The 17,235-nt window shown below is 40.9% G+C and overlaps 1 protein-coding gene across 1 annotated transcript; it reads right to left on the reverse strand.

Moving 5' to 3' along the window:
- Nucleotides 1-2,056: 2,056 nt before the first annotated feature.
- On the reverse strand, nt 2,057-4,077 carry LOC138869067 (uncharacterized). The gene is made up of 6 exons (XM_070146657.1): nt 4,009-4,077; nt 3,607-3,696; nt 3,343-3,501; nt 2,896-3,279; nt 2,275-2,810; nt 2,057-2,189 (listed from the first exon to the last, which is right to left on the reverse strand). The coding sequence occupies exons 1-6, from the start codon at nt 4,075-4,077 to the stop codon at nt 2,057-2,059; spliced, it is 1,371 nt and encodes a 456-aa protein (XP_070002758.1).
- Nucleotides 4,078-17,235: the final 13,158 nt, after the last annotated feature.

Consider the following 17,235-nt stretch of genomic DNA (forward strand, 5'->3'; position numbering starts at 1 on the left):
CTCTATTTGACACTTCGACCTGTCCATTGGTCTGAGGGTGATGCTGGTTTGCCACCTTGTGGCGTACATCGTACTTTGTTAACAATTTCTCGAAGGCTCGATTGCAGAAATGAGTGCCTCTGTCACAGATAATAGCTCTTGGGGTTCCAAAACGGGTGAATATATTCTTTTTCAAAAACACCGCTACCACTCTTGAATCATTGGTGGGAAGTTCTGCAGCTTCCACCTATTTGGACACGTAATATACAGCAACAAGTATGTACGTATTGCCAAAGGAGCTGACGAAGGGGCCCATGAAGTCTATCCCCCAAACATCGAATACTTCAACCTCTTGAATTGGGTTTATGGTCATCTCATGGTGACGGGAAATGTTCCCGGTTTGCTGACATTCATTTCAGCCCTTCACCTATTGATGTGCATCCTTAAACACTGTTGCCAGTAGAACCCGACTTCTAGCACTTTCGCTACTATCTTGACTCTTCCAAAATGCCCGCCATACGCCGATGCGTGACATGCCTGCAAAATAGAAGATTGTTCTATTTTGGGGACACACCTCCGGATCATATTGTCAACACATATTTGAAATAGATAAGGTTCATGCCAATAGTACATACGGCAGTCACGATAAAACTTTTTCTTTTACATAGAGGAAAGGTCATAGAGAACTACTTGCCAGGTAATTTGCAAAGTCTGTATACTATGGCACTTCCTCAAGGCTTGTAGTGAGTAGATGCTCGTCTGGAAAGGTTTCCAGAATATTCTCAACCTCAACTGAGTCAAGGAGCTGATAAATGATCAGCGACTTGGTTTTCTGTGTCCTTACGGTCACAAATATGAAGGTCGAACTCTTGCAATAACATCATCCAATGAATTAGGAGCAGTTTGGACTCCTTCTTCTCAATCAAGTACCTAAGAGCTGCATGATCAATATATATAATTAACTTAGAGCCAATCAGGTATGATCTGAACTTGTCGAATGCAAACACCACAGCCAGTATCTCTTTTTTCAGTCATAGTGTAGTTCAGCTAGGCTTCACTCAACATTCTATTGGCATATTAGATTGGGTGCCTTATCTTGTCTTTACGGTGTCCCAGCACTTCCCCCACTGCATAGTCACTAGCATCACACATGAGTTCGGATGGTTGCTCCCAGTCGGGGGCAACAATGATGGGTGTTGTGACTAGGTTCTTTTTCAACTCCTTAAATGCTACCCTGCAATCATCAAAAACCAGAAAGGGTGATCTTTTTCCAACAACTTACAGAGAGGGTTGGCAATTTTTGAGAAGTCTCTTATAAATCTCTGGTAAAAATCGGCATGCCTGAGGAAGCTCCTGATTGCCTTGACTGAAGTGGGGGGTGGCAGCTTTGCTATCACGTCAACTTTAGCACGATCAACCTCGATTCTCTTGCTTGATACTCGGTGTCCCAAGACTATGCCCTCTTGTACCATAAAATGGCACTTCTCTCTATTAAGTACCAGGTTAGTCTTAATACATCTTTTCAACACTCGGGTCAGATTTATAAGGCACTCGTCGAATGAGTTTCCCACCACTGATAAATCATCCATGAACACCTCCATTATGTCTTTGACCATGTCAGTGAATATGGCCATCATGCACCTTTGGAATGTGGCGGGTGCATTGTATAGGTCAAAGGGCATCCTCCGAAAAGCATAAATGCCATATGGGCATATGAAGGAGGTCTTCTCTCTGTCCTCTGGTGAAATGGGTATTTGATTGTACCCTGAGTACCCATCCAGAAAATAGAAGTGGGACCTCTCTGCCAGACTGTCAAGCATCTGATCAATGAAGGGAAGTGGGAAGTGGTCTTTCTGGGTGACCAAATTTAATTTCCTGTAGTCCATATAAATTCTCCAGCCTGTGACGTTTCTTGTAGAGATCAACTCATTATTATCATTTTTGACCACTGTCATATCACCCTTCTTGGGAACACATTGCACCGGGCTAACCCAGTTACTGTCAGAGATGGGGAAAGTGATTCCCGCATCCAACCACTTAATCACCTCTTTCTTCACCACTTCCTTCATGTTGGGGTTCAGCCTTCATTGGTGTTCCCTGGAAGGTTTGTGTCCCTCTTCCAGTAGAATTTTATGCATACAATATGCCAGGCTGATTCCCTTAATGTCTGCCATGGTCCACCCAATGGCAGTCTTGCACTCCTTGAGTACCTGCAAAAGTTATTGTGCTAGCACATCTACCAAACTAGATGAGATAATAATAGGTAATGTGGAGTTAGGTCCTAGGAACTCATACCTAAGATGGGCGGGCAGTGGCTTCAACTCCAGCTTTGGTGGTTCTTCTATGGATGGTTTGGTTGGAGGAGTTTCTCTGTTTTCTAAATGCAGGGGCTCGAATTCAAGTGTTCTATCCCAAAACCCTCTGCCTTCTAAAGCCAACACCCATTCTGCCCATTCTTCCTCATTCACATCATCTAAGTTTACAAGACAAACATCAAGAGGGTCCTCAATAGTCAACGTCTCATCATCTGCTTCAACGATTACATCCATGGCATCAATAAGAGAGCAATTGGTGAATTCACTTGGTCGCCTCATAGATTTCTGCACATTGAATGTTATCTCCTTATCGTTTAACCTCATTTTGAGCTTCCCAGTTTCACAATCAATGAGAGCTCTCCTTGTGGCCAAGAACGACCTTCCAAAAATTATGGGAATTTCTTCATCCACCTTGCAATCTAGAATCACAAAATCTACAGGTAACACAAATTTCCCTACCTGAATCAACACATCATCCAAGATACCAGAGGGTATTTTCACGGTTCTGTCAACCAGCTACAATAACACATACGTGGGTTTAACTTTTCCAATCCCCATCACTCTTATAGATCGCCAGGGACATGAGATTTATGCTAGCCACCAAATCACAAAGTGCCTTGGCAAAAGCAAAGTTACCAATGGTGTAGGGAATTGTGAAACTCCCTGGGTCAGACAACTTCTCAACAACTGGTCTAGTTACCACAACACTGTAGGTCTGAGTTAGAGTCACTATGGCCAAGTCTTGGAAATCGAATTTTCGGGACATCAAGTCCTTCATCATTTTTGCATAACCAGGCACCTCCTTCAAAGCATCAATCAATGGAATATTTATCTGGATTTGTTTCAGCATCTCCAAGAATTTCTTGTATTGCTCCTCTTTCTGGTACTTGACCAGCCTCTGTGGGAATGATGCTGGAGGTCTCTTCTTCCCAATGATTTGGGTTTTCACTTTATCAGACACCACCTCAATTACCTCATGGGCTATCTAAGATTCTTTCTCAGCCTCAATTTATGTGTTGATTTCTTCCTAGGCAGGCTGTACTGTCACCTCTGTCAGTTTTGTTGAATCATCTTGCTCAATGGGCACTAGTACAAGTGTCTCAACCTGTCTGCTTTCTTGATCCCTCTCTTGCTCCAAGTCTAAGTCTCTACCATTTCGTAGACTTAATGCCATTAGCTGCTTCAGACCTTGATCTTTTGGATTTACCTACATGTCTGGAGGCAATGTCCCATGAGGACAATTATTCAGAGACATCGAAATATAGCCCATCTACACTTCAATATTCTTTATAGCTGACTCATATGCATATACCATTTCACTCATTTTCGCATTTGACCCAATAACCTGCTGCATCATTGCCTCGAGTCTAGCAAACCCATCTTCTTGTCTTCCACCATGCTGCTGTTGAGGAGGATGATAACCCTGTTACTGATTTTGAGTGTTGTATCCCTGTGGCCTTTGGTAAGGTGCCATATTATTGTGAGGTCGCATACCTCCCATATTTTCATTGTTGGGTTGTGGCTGGAGTGGCCTGTATGGCTGATTCTGTTGGCCCTAATTCTGACCACCCTGTCTCTGGCCTCCATAATTAGACAAATAATTCATGTCCTCAGGGTAGTGATGATGATCACTTTCTGCTTTACATTGGTTACCAATTGGCTAAATAATGCAAGATGTGCATAAGCCCCCATTGGTAGTATCAACAATGTGTACCTGCTGCTTCTGCCCTGACTCTTCCACCTTTTTGGTGAGTATACTCATCTGTGCCATTAATGTGGCCATATTTTCAGCAAGAGTGTTGGATGGATCTAAGGGCACCGAGTGAACTACTGGAGTGATAGGTGCATTCCTGGCTGTCCACCCCGAATTTTATGCCATCTTGTCAAGCAGGCTTTGGCTTTCTCTCCATGTTTTGCTCAAGAATTCTCCACCAGCTGAAGCATCAATATTGGCCTTTACGCTATCTATCAAACCTATGTAATACCGCTGCTCCAATATCTGATCTGGAATACCGTGGTGCGTACATATAACCAACATCCCTTTGAATCGTTCCCACGTTTCTTGCAGTGTCTCCATTGATTTCTGTTTAAAGCTCAAAATTTCATCAATTTGCTGAGCAGTCTTGTTGGTGGATGAAACTTATTCACAAATTGCTTGACTAACTCCTCCCAAGTCGTGATGGAATTAATGAAGAGCGAGTTAAGCCAAGTCTAGGCAGCTCCTGTCACTGAGAATGAAAACAACTACATCTTTATTGCTTCTTGAGTTACGTTGGGTTGCCTTTGAGTTTTGATTCACAGAAAATTTTTCAAGTGTTGTTGAGGATCTTCAATGTATGACACCCGAAAAATAGTCCCTTGTTTTGCAATAAGTGCAGCATGTTGTTTGTGATTTGAAACGACTCGACCTGTATCTGCGGGACTAATATCGTTGTGGCCAAATTCTCTGTTGTGGGTTATGTCCAGTCATATAGAGCAGCCTCTGGCACAAGAGGTGCCACTGGCGCCAATGGCGCAGTTGGGTCTAACACATTATCCCCCATGTCTGGTTCGAGTTGTTCAGTTGATTGTTGTTGTTTGTTTTTCCGGTTGGTCCGATTCAAGGCCTTGAAAACTTTATCGGGATCTGATAATGCTTCAAATACTTCACCAGTTCTTGATGGGTTTCTAGGCATGCACTTGTACAACCAAGTCAACAAACATTAAAATTTGAATGTATAGATTGAAAATAAAGAAAATTGACTACACTAAGAATTTTTGTATTTCTTTCAACTGTAATTGATAACACCGTTAATTCTCCGGCAATGGCGCCAAAATTTGATCATGCCCAACTATGTCTTATAAAAAGGACAAAGCGGCTGCTGCAAATATAATCCGAGTATTTAGCCTAGAGTCAAATCCACAGGGAATTAACCTACCAATTACTCTTGTTAGACTCACTAAATTCTTCGTAATCAACTTCCCAAATATTTTGAATAACAATTGGAGATGGTTTTACTAACTATAACTAAATGAAAGCAGTTAAACTAAAAGCTAACTATGATCGGGTTATATGCAATTAAGAGAAGGATCTTAGGTTATGATTTCCCCTATTGATGGAATCCCTTCCTGTTATGTTTCGCATAGATTTGCCCAATCGTCACTATCGATCATGAGCACTCTTAGTACCGTAAATCTCTCCCGAGTAATCACAAAAATTTGCTAGACGCACTCTCCCAAGTTACGCTAGCTGGCTTTTATTACATCTCACTTTAGATCGCACTCAAGGCTTCGTTATCCCTAATACCGCCTTTAAACCCTCGGTTATTGATCCCTCATATACTTTGAGAGTGGTGTTGTTCAAAAATTACCTAAATATGCACTCTCTCCCGAGTAATACATACTAAATAGGCACAGTTAATTGAGGATCCTATAAATTAACTACAACAAGATGTAGTTGAACAAATAAAGATTAAACCGGGCAAACTATATTAACATAACACAAAGTTCATCCTTCAACAAGTTCCATCAAAACCCTAGACTAAATATTTAGCTACTCATAATCTTATTCATCATAACAATAGCAAAATTCATCATAAATGGTAAAATACAAAAGTAAGAAAGGAAGAACTCGATGTTGAATTATCCTCTTTGCCTCTTGCATCTCCTTCCTTCAACTAAGCTGTAAAAACCTTGATAATATCCATTTAGGCGAGCTGGACCTCTTATAGGTTAAGTGGAATTACCCCCGAACTTCCAAGTTTACCCCTGAAATTATACAATCCGAACTGGACTAGCGCGGTAGCGCTCGCGCCTGCGCTAATGGCCGTGCATATAGTATAGTATTCTGTCTCGAGGTTCTGGACTAGCGGGGTCGTGCTAGTGGGCACGCTAATGGTCGCGCTAAGCTGGTCATCATTTTAGCTCATCTTTTCTCTCTTCTTTCACATGCACTCAGCTTCGAGGGGCTTCCCTTGCTTCGATTTAGCTCCAAACACTGTCCTAAGTCCTCATAAGCGCAACTCGCTCCTGCAAAACATGAAATTCACAATTAGATCCAGTTTATTATCATTTAACTATCCTAGAACAGTGAAACATAGTCAAGTTGAGGCATAAATGTCACACCTCCTTTTTCCGCCCCCGCGAGGGGTGAAGGATTTTTTTCCAATTAAAGGACAATCGAAACGGGATTTATTTGTTTATTTTAGAGTCGTCACTTGGGAGATTTAGGGTGTCCCAAGTCACCAGTTTGATCCTGAATCGAGGAAAAGAATGACTCTGTATTACAGTCCGCGAACCAGAAATCCGAATAAGGAATTCTGTTAACCTGGGAGAAGGTGTTAGGCATTCCCGAGTTCCGTGGTTTTAGCACGGACGCTCAACTGTCATATTCGGCTTGATTATCTGATTTTATACAAATATGAACTTATGTGCAGATTTTAACTCTTTACCGCTTTCATTATTATTATTATTATCTTACAGGGAATTGCAACATTGTGAAAATGTGTCTCGAACCGCGTCACAATCAATGTACCCGTGGTCGTCGACACACTTTGACTCCGTTGAGATTTGGATTTGGGTCACATAAATGTGCACCCGAGTTTCGACTAGCGTATCATTTACTTTGGGTAGGGCCGTGAAATTTTGCTAAATGGTCCATCCCGAAGTCTAAGCAATTTTAAAGCAAATATTTACTGAGGGCCCCGCAGTTTTGTATTTTTATTCGGCGAGGCTCATCTCATTCTTATTTTTTAAAAAGGAATTTGCAACATCATGGACACGCATCTCGAACCACGTCACAATCAATGTACCCTTGATTAAAGACACATTTCGACTCCGCTGAGATTTGGATTTGGGTCACATAAATGTGCACCCGAGTTTAAGAAAGTAAGATTAATTAAGACGCGTCCTAAAGAAACTAGCGTGTTGTTATTTTGGGTAAGGCCGTGGAGTTCGCTAAGCGGCCTATCCCGAGTTCTAAGTACTTAACACATACATTTTTTGTGAGGGCCCCGCAATCTGTGCGTTTTATCTGGCGAGGCTCGTCTCATTTTTATTTAAAAGGTCGTCCTATAGTGGCTATGTTTTCTATTGAGTTTGTCTCTAATAATGAAAGAAGAAGAATGGTCCAACTTTATTTACATGCTTACAAGTTAGTTATAGTCAGGTTCCGAATATGATTTGCAAAATCCGAACATGAACGCGTATATGGGCAGTCGTTTAGATATTACGGGCCCAGACCCAATGTGCATAACGTGAAACTCGGCCTGGGCCTTCCTTATTCCAATTGGGCCTACTTAACTTATTTGGTATATGTTTGACATTTATAAAGGGGGGGGGGGAGAGGGCTGAAATGTAATGTACTGCTTGTCTAATCAAGCCATATTCCTACCAACTTAAAAAAAAAACAGGCCATTTGTTTAAGGAAGTAACTATTGGGTACCTAACATGCTTCTTGACAAACAATAACGAACTAATAGAACATGGCTACTACAACATTAGTCCCTTTTAATTATAAGCAACACATAGAGTTTTCCAACTAAATGATATGTATAAAGGTTCAATTACATCACAGCTAACTACATAGTTTTATTAGAGAAAGCAAACTATCATACATACAACTAATGTTCAGTATATGTCTAAAGGGAATCCAAAATAACTTCAACTCTTCATTTCTTTGTATTCATACTTCAAATTTCAGCCTACATTGATCAGTGTATCAGTGGTGTACCTGATATTTGGGAAAGCAAGAGAAGAAGAGGAATGATCAGTGGAAACAGTAGCATACATAGCAACAACAACAACAAGAGAAGCAGCACTCAGCAACAAACAACCCAGCAGGCAGATTTTTAAAACCAACACAAACCCAGCAAGAAAATCCAATAATAACCAATAGGAGGAAACAACAACAAATTTAAACCAATCAGAAGACCAGTGAACTATCAGACCAACAGAACCCAAAACAACTCAACTGAAACAGTGCTCAATCAAGTAAAGGACCCAGTTTGCAGCCCAGCAACATCAAAACAAATACAGGCTAAGCAGAGAAGGAAACAGATGCAGAAAAGCAGTAGTTTCTGATTGTTATGGTCAAAAATCCAGCACACTCTTAACTCTTTATTACCCTGAAACAGACTATCCTCTAAAGGTTGGAAGACCAACCTTGTTTTTGCTTTTCTTTTCTCTCTCAACCTTAAAACTGTCCAGCCCTCAACTTAACTGTCTAGCCCCTTTAACTCTAAAAATCAGCCTATTTATAAGCCAGAAAATGGCAAGCCCCCAGACTGCCTTGATCCCTTCAGCCTTTTTCTGCCCATACCCCTTACTTCCCATGCCTAAGTGCCTTTTCTTGATGCCCACTATATTGTTCCCCATGCTTGTCCTATTTGTTTTAATCAAGAGTCATGGGTGTATTATAATATTTACTTAATTCCCATGCTTGTTGTTTTGTTCCCCATTGTCATTAAAATAAGTTTAATAAATGACCCCTAGGCAGTCCCCAGCTTTAACAGTCTGTTAACATACTACTAAACTCCCAAAATTACCCTTAAACCTTGTATATTACTGTATTACCCTAACTCTTAATAGTCAGTATATAAACCCCTCTAAATTCAACTAATCACTGACTATTAGCTAATCAGCTTAAGCCTAACACTGATTCCTGTTAGGTTTCTACAGCTATATCCAATTCCTAAACTAAGTTCAACTCAAAAATCAGATCACAAACAGGGGTGCTAATCAAATGGTATGAGTTGGTCATATTGGGAGCCAATCCTGACAAACTCAGAGCCAACAAATGCTAAAGACAACAGCCAACAGGCTAAACTCGAAGCAGTAATGAATAATAAACAGGCTTCTATGAAAATCATGATGTTACTGAATGAATGAGTAGTCTAATTCACAGACAAAACTGAACATATCCCAAAGGATCATTATAAGTTAGCATACAGATTTTGATGAATTACTGCCCTGGCAAACATACATGGAGGGTATTAATGAGCTACTGTCCTGTTTTCCTCTAATTTCAAACAAATTAATTGACGACACTTATTTAAATGACTATACAAGCTATAATATACAACAGACAATCAATAAAACACCAAAACAAACTAAACACTATCTCAGGGTTCACAGAATTGACAGAAAATCAGAAACAAACCAAACTAAACATGAAAAACAGATAGAATTTATAGGAGAACAAAATAAAGGACAAAAATTACCTCAGGGATTTGAAATCAAAACTGACCTAGGCTCGAACTTGGAATCGACCATTTTTGGGGTCGAATGGACCTTAATCGAGTGTTCCCAACTGAGAACACTTCGACTAAGGTCGATTAGACCCCATATCGTCTTTCAATTCGGACAGACCTCCACTTTTGGTCTTTTTAGGGTTCTTGGTGGTCTGATTTGGGATTCGTTCAGTTCTGGTCAGATTCAAAAGGAACCAATAGTGTTTAGGGTGTGAGGGAGGTCAGGAGGTGTTGTGGTATGAGTTTGGGGTCGGTGGGTGTAGATCTGGTTTTTGCCTGAATCTTCGATTGAAGATTCGAGAAGCTGCATGGTGATTCGAGGTAAATGGTTAACGGATTCGTGTTCAGGGTGGTTGGGTGCATCAGGGGTGTTCTTTTGGTAGTCATCGGAGTCGTGGTTGTCGGGTTTACGGTGGGGGAATCCTAAGGCGACTAGGGTTTGAAGGGGGTTTAAGGGGATGAAGGTGAACAGTGTGTGAGAGGGGGGGGGTTAGTTTGGGGTGTGGGGTGATGGATTGGGCCTTATATACGGGGTGGGTGGTTTAATCCTGGCCGCTGGATCAATCAAGATCGATGGACAGGATTAGGGGGGCTTAACAACACGGCGTCGTTTGGTTAAGTATGGGGGTCGGTTCGAACCAGGCAACGAGTCGGGTTCAGGAAACGGGTAAGGGATATGAGACCCTGGCCGTTGGATTGATTTAATCCAACGGCTCCGATTAAAAGGAACCAAAACGATGCCGTTTGAGGCGTCTAGAAGCTTGACCAAATTGGACCGGATATGGGGTTGCTTTGGGCTTGAATTTGGGTCCACCTAGGGTGGCCCAATCCCGATTTCCTTCATTTTTCACCCATTTTCCTTCTTTTCTTTTAATTATCAAAATTTAAACAAAAAATCCTAAATAAATTATAAAATCAAAAATAAAATTACACACATATTATTTAACACCTATAATAATTAACACACAATATTAAAAAATAAAATCACACAATCACAAGAAACACACGTGCATATTTTTTGTGATTTTCTTTTAACCAAATTATGGTTTATTAATTCGTAAATGCACCACTAACTCCTAAATGCATGCAACATGTATTTTTGTATTTTTAACTATAGCAATGCGAGCATTTACGGATAGACAATTATCAAACTGTCACGCGAATTCTCAACATTGTACCCGAAGGTAACTTGTTTTATTTCTTTTTGATTTCTTTTGGAGTAGTTTTCGTGAAGCAAAGAGCTTTCGTGCAAAGATAAAGTTAGCGGATACGAGCGATTTTTGTCCTGTTGGAGTACTCCGTGTGAAGCATTTTTTTGAGAAGAAGATTTAACTGAACCTTTGCTTCAAAGGTTTCCTACATATCCCTGGTTAAAGGGGAATCAGGTTAATGTAGTTCGGGAAGTGTTGATAGATGGGACTACCACGGGACTGCGATTTGCTGTTACTGTTGCTGCACGCTGTTACTACTACTTACCGATCTCCTTATTACACTGTGCTTAAAAGAAAAATCAAGGAGCTAGGCTAGATAACGGATCACAAAATCCCATCTATCCTCCGTTTGTTTTTGACGCCTTGCTTTCTTGTCGGCTTGCGTCTATTCCAGTGCTTCTTTTTCCGAGAAACTGACGGGGATGATACCGGTCTTTTGCTTTTCTGAATACCAATTTCCATTGTCTGGTTCTGTCCGCTGGGGATACGGCTTCCTTCATTAAGCTTTTGCTATGCTGGGAATAATTTGATGTTCAAAAGCCGCTCTTCTCGAGATTTGTCTTATCTTCCTTTTGGCTCATGCGCTTGAGTTTGCACTGGGATCTCTTGTTGCAACCTTCTGTTTTCTGGTGAGTTGCTGGTTTCAAGACCTGAAAATGCAAAGACTGAAAAATATTCCTCTTGTTATACAGGTGGACGCCTATTTAACTAAGACATGAAACTATTCCTCTCATTATACATGTGGGCGCATATTTATCTAAAGCATGAAAATATCCCTCTCATTATACAGGTGGGCGCCTATTTAACTAAGACATAAAAATATTCCTCTCATTATACAGGTGGGTGCCTATTTAACTAAGACATGAAAATATTCCTCTCATTATACAGGTGGACGCCTATTTAACTAAGACATGAAAATATTCCTCTCATTATACAGGTGGACGCCTATTTAACTAAGACATGAAAATATTCCTCTCATTATACAGGTGGCCGCCTATTTATCTAAAGCATAAAAATATTCCTCTCATTATACAAGTGGACGCCTATTTATCTAAAGCATGAAAATATTCCTCTCATTATACAGGTGGGCGCCTATTTATCTAAAGCATGAAAATATTCCTCTCATTATACAGGTGGGCGCCTATTTAACTAAGACATAAAAATATTCTTCTCATTATACAGGTGGACGCCTATTTAACTAAGACATGAAAATATTTCTCTCATTATACAGGTGGACGCCTATTTAACTAAGACATGAAAATATTCCTCTCATTATACAGGTGGGCGCCTATTTAACTAAGACATGAAAATATTCCTCTCATTATACAGGTGGGCGCCTATTTAACTAAGACATGAAATATTCCTCTCATTATACAGGTGGGCGCCTATTATACAGGTGGGCGTCTATTATACAGGTGAACGCCTATTTAACTAAGACATGAAATATTCCTCTCATTATACAGGTGGGCGCCTATTTAACTGAGACATGAAAATATTCCTCTCATTATACAAGTGGGCGCCTATTTAACTAAGACATGAAAATATTCCTCTCATTATACAGGAGGGCGCCTATTTATCTAAAGCATGAAAATATTCCTCTCGTTATACAGGTGGGCGCCTATTTATCTAAAGCATGAAAATATTCCTCTCATTATACAGGTGGGCGCCTATTTATCTAAAGCATGAAAATATTCCTCTCATTATACAGGTGGACGCCTATTTAACTAAGACATGAAAATATTCCTCTCATTATACAGATGGACGCCTATTTAACTAAGACATGAAACTATTTCTCTCATTATACAGGTGGGCGCCTATTTATCTAAAGCATAAAAATATTCCTCTCATTATACAGGTGGGCGCCTATTTATCTAAAGCATGAAAATATTCTTCTCATTATACAGGTGGGCGCCTATTTAACTAAGACATAAAAATATTCTTCTCATTATACAGGTGGACGCCTATTTAACTAAGACATGAAAATATTTCTCTCATTATACAGGTGGACGCCTATTTAACTAAGACATGAAAATATTCTTCTCATTATACAGGTGGGCGCCTATTTAACTAAGACATGAAAATATTCCTCTCATTATACAGGTGGACGCCTATTTAACTAAAACATAAAAATATTCCTCTCATTATACAGGTGGGCGCCTATTTAACTAAGACATGAAAATATTCCTCTCATTATACAGGTGGGCGCCTATTTATCTAAAGCATGAAACTATTCCTCTCATTATACTGGTGGGCGCCTATTTATCTAAAGCATGAAAATATTCCTCTCATTATACATGTGGACGCCTATTTATCTAAAGCATAAAAATATTCCTCTCATTATACAGGTGGGCGCCTATTTATCTAAAACATGAAAATATTCCTCTCATTATACAGGTGGGCGCCTATTTATCTAAAGTATGAAAATATTCCGCTCATTATACAGGTGGGCGCCTATTTATCTAAAGCATGAAAATATTCCTCTCATTATACAGGTGGGCGCCTATTTATCTAAAGCATGAAAATATTTGAATTTATTTCCTCGTTCCTCCAAGAAATTTTTTGACAATGGCAGAAAATTTTCTGCCCCGGTTTCGGTGACCTTCCTTGTGGCGTGTCTTTCTGCCATCATCAACCTTTATTTTCCTGTAGCAATCAAAGAAAATTTTGTTAGTTTTAATATGGTGAGTGGCCGTGTCACTCCTGCTGGGGGATGATTTTTCCTTTCCCTTTCCCTTGCTCTGTGCTCCCAAAACTGGTTGGGGATAAAGTTGCTTGCTGAGGGTGATATGTCTGTTGGGGATGGTATTTCTGCTGGGGATGGTTTTCCATTTATCCCTTCCCCGCTCTTTTGTTTCAAAACATGCTGTGGGAGTCCTCTTCAACTCCAAAACTACTCCCTTAAAAGTTTACTTTCTCCCGGCACTGCAAGGCATAAAATGTTATCACCTGGGGATAACGTTATTGAGGATAGAACTGTTGGGGTTATCTTGCTGGGGATTAATTCTCTCTTCCTCCTTCCTCCTTCCCCCTTTCTGTGGTGTCTGACCACCTCGGACCTTGGTCTGTGATCTATCGAAGTTCTGTTGGGGATCTTCTTGGAACTTGGTCCATAAGTCCCTCAACCGTCGTTTTCCGCTTTTCTTCATGTCCCCCTTAACTTTCTAGGCCAGTTTGTCATTTGGTTTTGCAACAAACGCCTTTTGTCTTATTGCCTTGGCTTTGGCCTATCCCATTCGCAGTTTGCTTTGTACCATTTTGGCCCATGGTAGTAAACTCTGAAAAGTCCTTCTCAAAACAAATTTCTGGAAAAAGTCTTTTTGGACAAAGAAATGAAAAAGATAGAAAAAGAGAAAAATCTTTCTGAACAAATGCCGGGGGAGAAGAAAAAGAAAGAACTTATCTGGACGGTATGACTGGTCCCGACGATTATGTCGTGCATTACGGATTAATCGACCCAGTCTATTTGTATCAATCAATCTTCCTGATGGCCTCACTTGCTGGGGATCAATAGTTGCCCACCTCTTCGCAAATGCGGATCCTTTTTGCCAATCTATCTTGTCGCCTTATAGTGCTCTTCGAGGGGTTTTCACTAATAAGACACTCTCCTTTCTCTCAGCTCCCATTGCCTTACGGTGCCTGTGAAGGTTTTCACCGATAAGACTCTCTCGTTTTATTTCTCTCCTCTTTCGTCGCCTTATGGTGCATGTGAAGGTTTTCACTGATAAGACTCTCTCATTTTATTTTTCAGCGGGGGATTGGAGTGCTGCCGATATGACTCTCTATTCCGGAGATTCTTTTTGGCTATCAATTCATTTTCAGTTTATGATCCTCTTCTTTACTGGGGATCAGTGTATTATTCTCGGCTTTCATTTGCCTGACTTGGCACCTCTCGGATATTGATCGGGAGGTCTTTTTTGGACATCGATGTTGGTTTTGTGTGGGTTTAAAGAAAGGCTATCGAAAATTCAAAAATAACTTCGACGGGTGAAACACTACAACTCTTGGAATCAACCCTTTTTGAAACTTCAAAAACATAACTCCTGCCCCAGTTTTCTTGCTTGGGGATTTTTATATTTACACTATGTGGAGCTATGCACACTATGCACAATATGGTGCACTATGCACACTACGGTGTACTATGCACACTATGGTGTACTATGCACACTATGGTGCACTCTTTGAGGAATCAGGTCAAACGTAGTTCCTACGGTTCCTCTGTTTTTCTTATGACCTTTATCTTGTTTTCATTTTTTTTTCTTTTTTTTTTATATTTTTTCCATTAGTGATTCCAAAAGAGGGGTATGAAAGAATAAATAAGGCTCAAAGGGGGGAAGCAAAGGTTAAAAGTGTTTGGTTAGAAGAAAGAATTGCCTCCGTCATTTCATTATCCAATAAGTACCAAGTACAAACAAACGAACCAATAACTATCATAATCAAAGAAATTACGCATAATATCTTTTGACTGCATCAGAATTGATAGCCATGTCGACGCATCTTCCTTCGATATCTGTTAGACATAAAGCGCCGTTGGATAACACTCTGGTCACAACATAAGGCCCTTGCTAATTTGGGGAGAACTTGCCTTTTGCTTCGATCTGATGTGGGAGGATCCGTTTCAATACTTGTTGCCCTACTTCAAATTTTCTGGGGCGCACCTTCTTATTGTATGCACTTGCCATTCTCCTCTGATACAACTGGCCATGACACACTGCTGCCAATCTTTTTTCATCTATTAAGTTCAACTGCTCCAGTCGAGTTTTGACCCATTCATCGTCGTCAATCCCGGCTTCAGCGATAATTCGGAGGGACGGAATTTCGACCTCTGCCGGTATTACTGCTTCAGTTTTGTATACCAATAAATAAGGAGTTGCACCTACGGAAGTCCGGACTGTGGTGCGATAACCCAACAAGGCAAAGGGTAATTTCTCATGCCATTGTCTAGATCCTTCTACCATCTTCCTCAGTATCTTCTTGATGTTCTTATTGGCTGCTTCAACTTCTCCATTCGCCTTAGGATGATATGGGGTGGAATTACGGTGTGTAATCTTGAACTGTTGACATACTTCTTTCATCAAACTGCTGTTAAGATTAGCATCGTTGTCCGTGATGATCACCTTCGGGATCCCAAATCTGCAGATGATATGGGAGTGAACAAAATCCACCACTGCCTTCTTGGTTACCGACTTGAAAGTTTTAGCTTCCACCCACTTGGTGAAGTAATCGATGGTCACCAGAATGAACCTATGGCTGTTGGTCGCTGCCGGCTCAATAGGCCCAATGACATCCATGCCCCATGCGACAAATGGCCATGGCGCTGACATTGTATGCAATTCTGTCGGCGGAGAATGAATCAGATCTCCGTGTATCTGACATTGATGGCATTTGATCACTAAATTGATACAATCATGCTCCATAGTGAGCCAATAGTACCCTACTCGAAGAATCTTCTTTGCCAATACATATCCGCTCATATGTGGCCCACAGACTCCAGCATGCACCTCTGCCATAACTGTCGTGGCTTGACCGACGTCTATACATCTTAGCAATCCCAAGTCTGGGGTTCTTCTGTACAACACTCCTCCACTGAGGAAGAAACCATTTGACAAACGCCGAATGGCTCTTTTTTGGTCTCCGGTGGCCTGCTACAGATATATCCCCATCTTGAGGTACTCCTTTATGTCATAAAACCATGGCTCGCCATCCACTTCCTCCTCTACCACGTTGCAATAAGCATGTTGATCACGAACCTGAATGTGCAAGGGGTCAACATACATTTTGTCGGGGTGGTGTAACATTGATGCTAAGGTGGCCAATGCATCGGCAACCTCATTATGGACTCTTGGGATGTGTCTGAATTCCACTGATCGAAATCGCTTGCTCAGATCGTGCAAACATTGTCGATATGGTATGAGTTTCAAATCCCGTGTTTCCCATTCACCCTGAATCTGATGCACCAGGAGGTCCGAGTCTCCCAAGACCAAAACGTCCTGGACATCCATGTCTGCAGCTAGTCGCAGATGCAAAATGCATGCCTCATACTCAGCCATGTTGTTGGTACAATAGAAACGCAGCTGAGCTGTAAAAGCATAATGACGTCCTGTTTCAGAAATAAGTACTGCTGCATTTGCGGATCCATCAAAGAAAAGCTTCCAACCTGGTTCCTCGGGTAATTCCAGCTCACATACATGCATTACTTCCTCGTCCGGAAAATACGTCCTCAATGGCTCGTATTCTTCATCAACAGGATTCTTAGCCAAGTGATCGGCCAGTGCTTGGGCTTTCATGGCCATCCTCATCACATAGACGATATCAAACTCTGTGAGCAAATTTGCCATTTTGCTAACCTCCCTGTAGGCATAGGTTTCTGGAAAATGTATTTTAATGGATCCAAACGGGAAATGAGATAAGTAGTATATGAGGATAAATAGTGCTTCAACTTCTGAGCCACCCAAGTGAGGGCACAACATGTCCTCTCGAGTTGAGTGTACTTGACCTCATATA

This window comes from Nicotiana sylvestris, chromosome 5, assembly GCF_000393655.2.
Source record: "Nicotiana sylvestris chromosome 5, ASM39365v2, whole genome shotgun sequence".
NCBI classification, from domain to species: domain Eukaryota; kingdom Viridiplantae; phylum Streptophyta; class Magnoliopsida; order Solanales; family Solanaceae; genus Nicotiana; species Nicotiana sylvestris.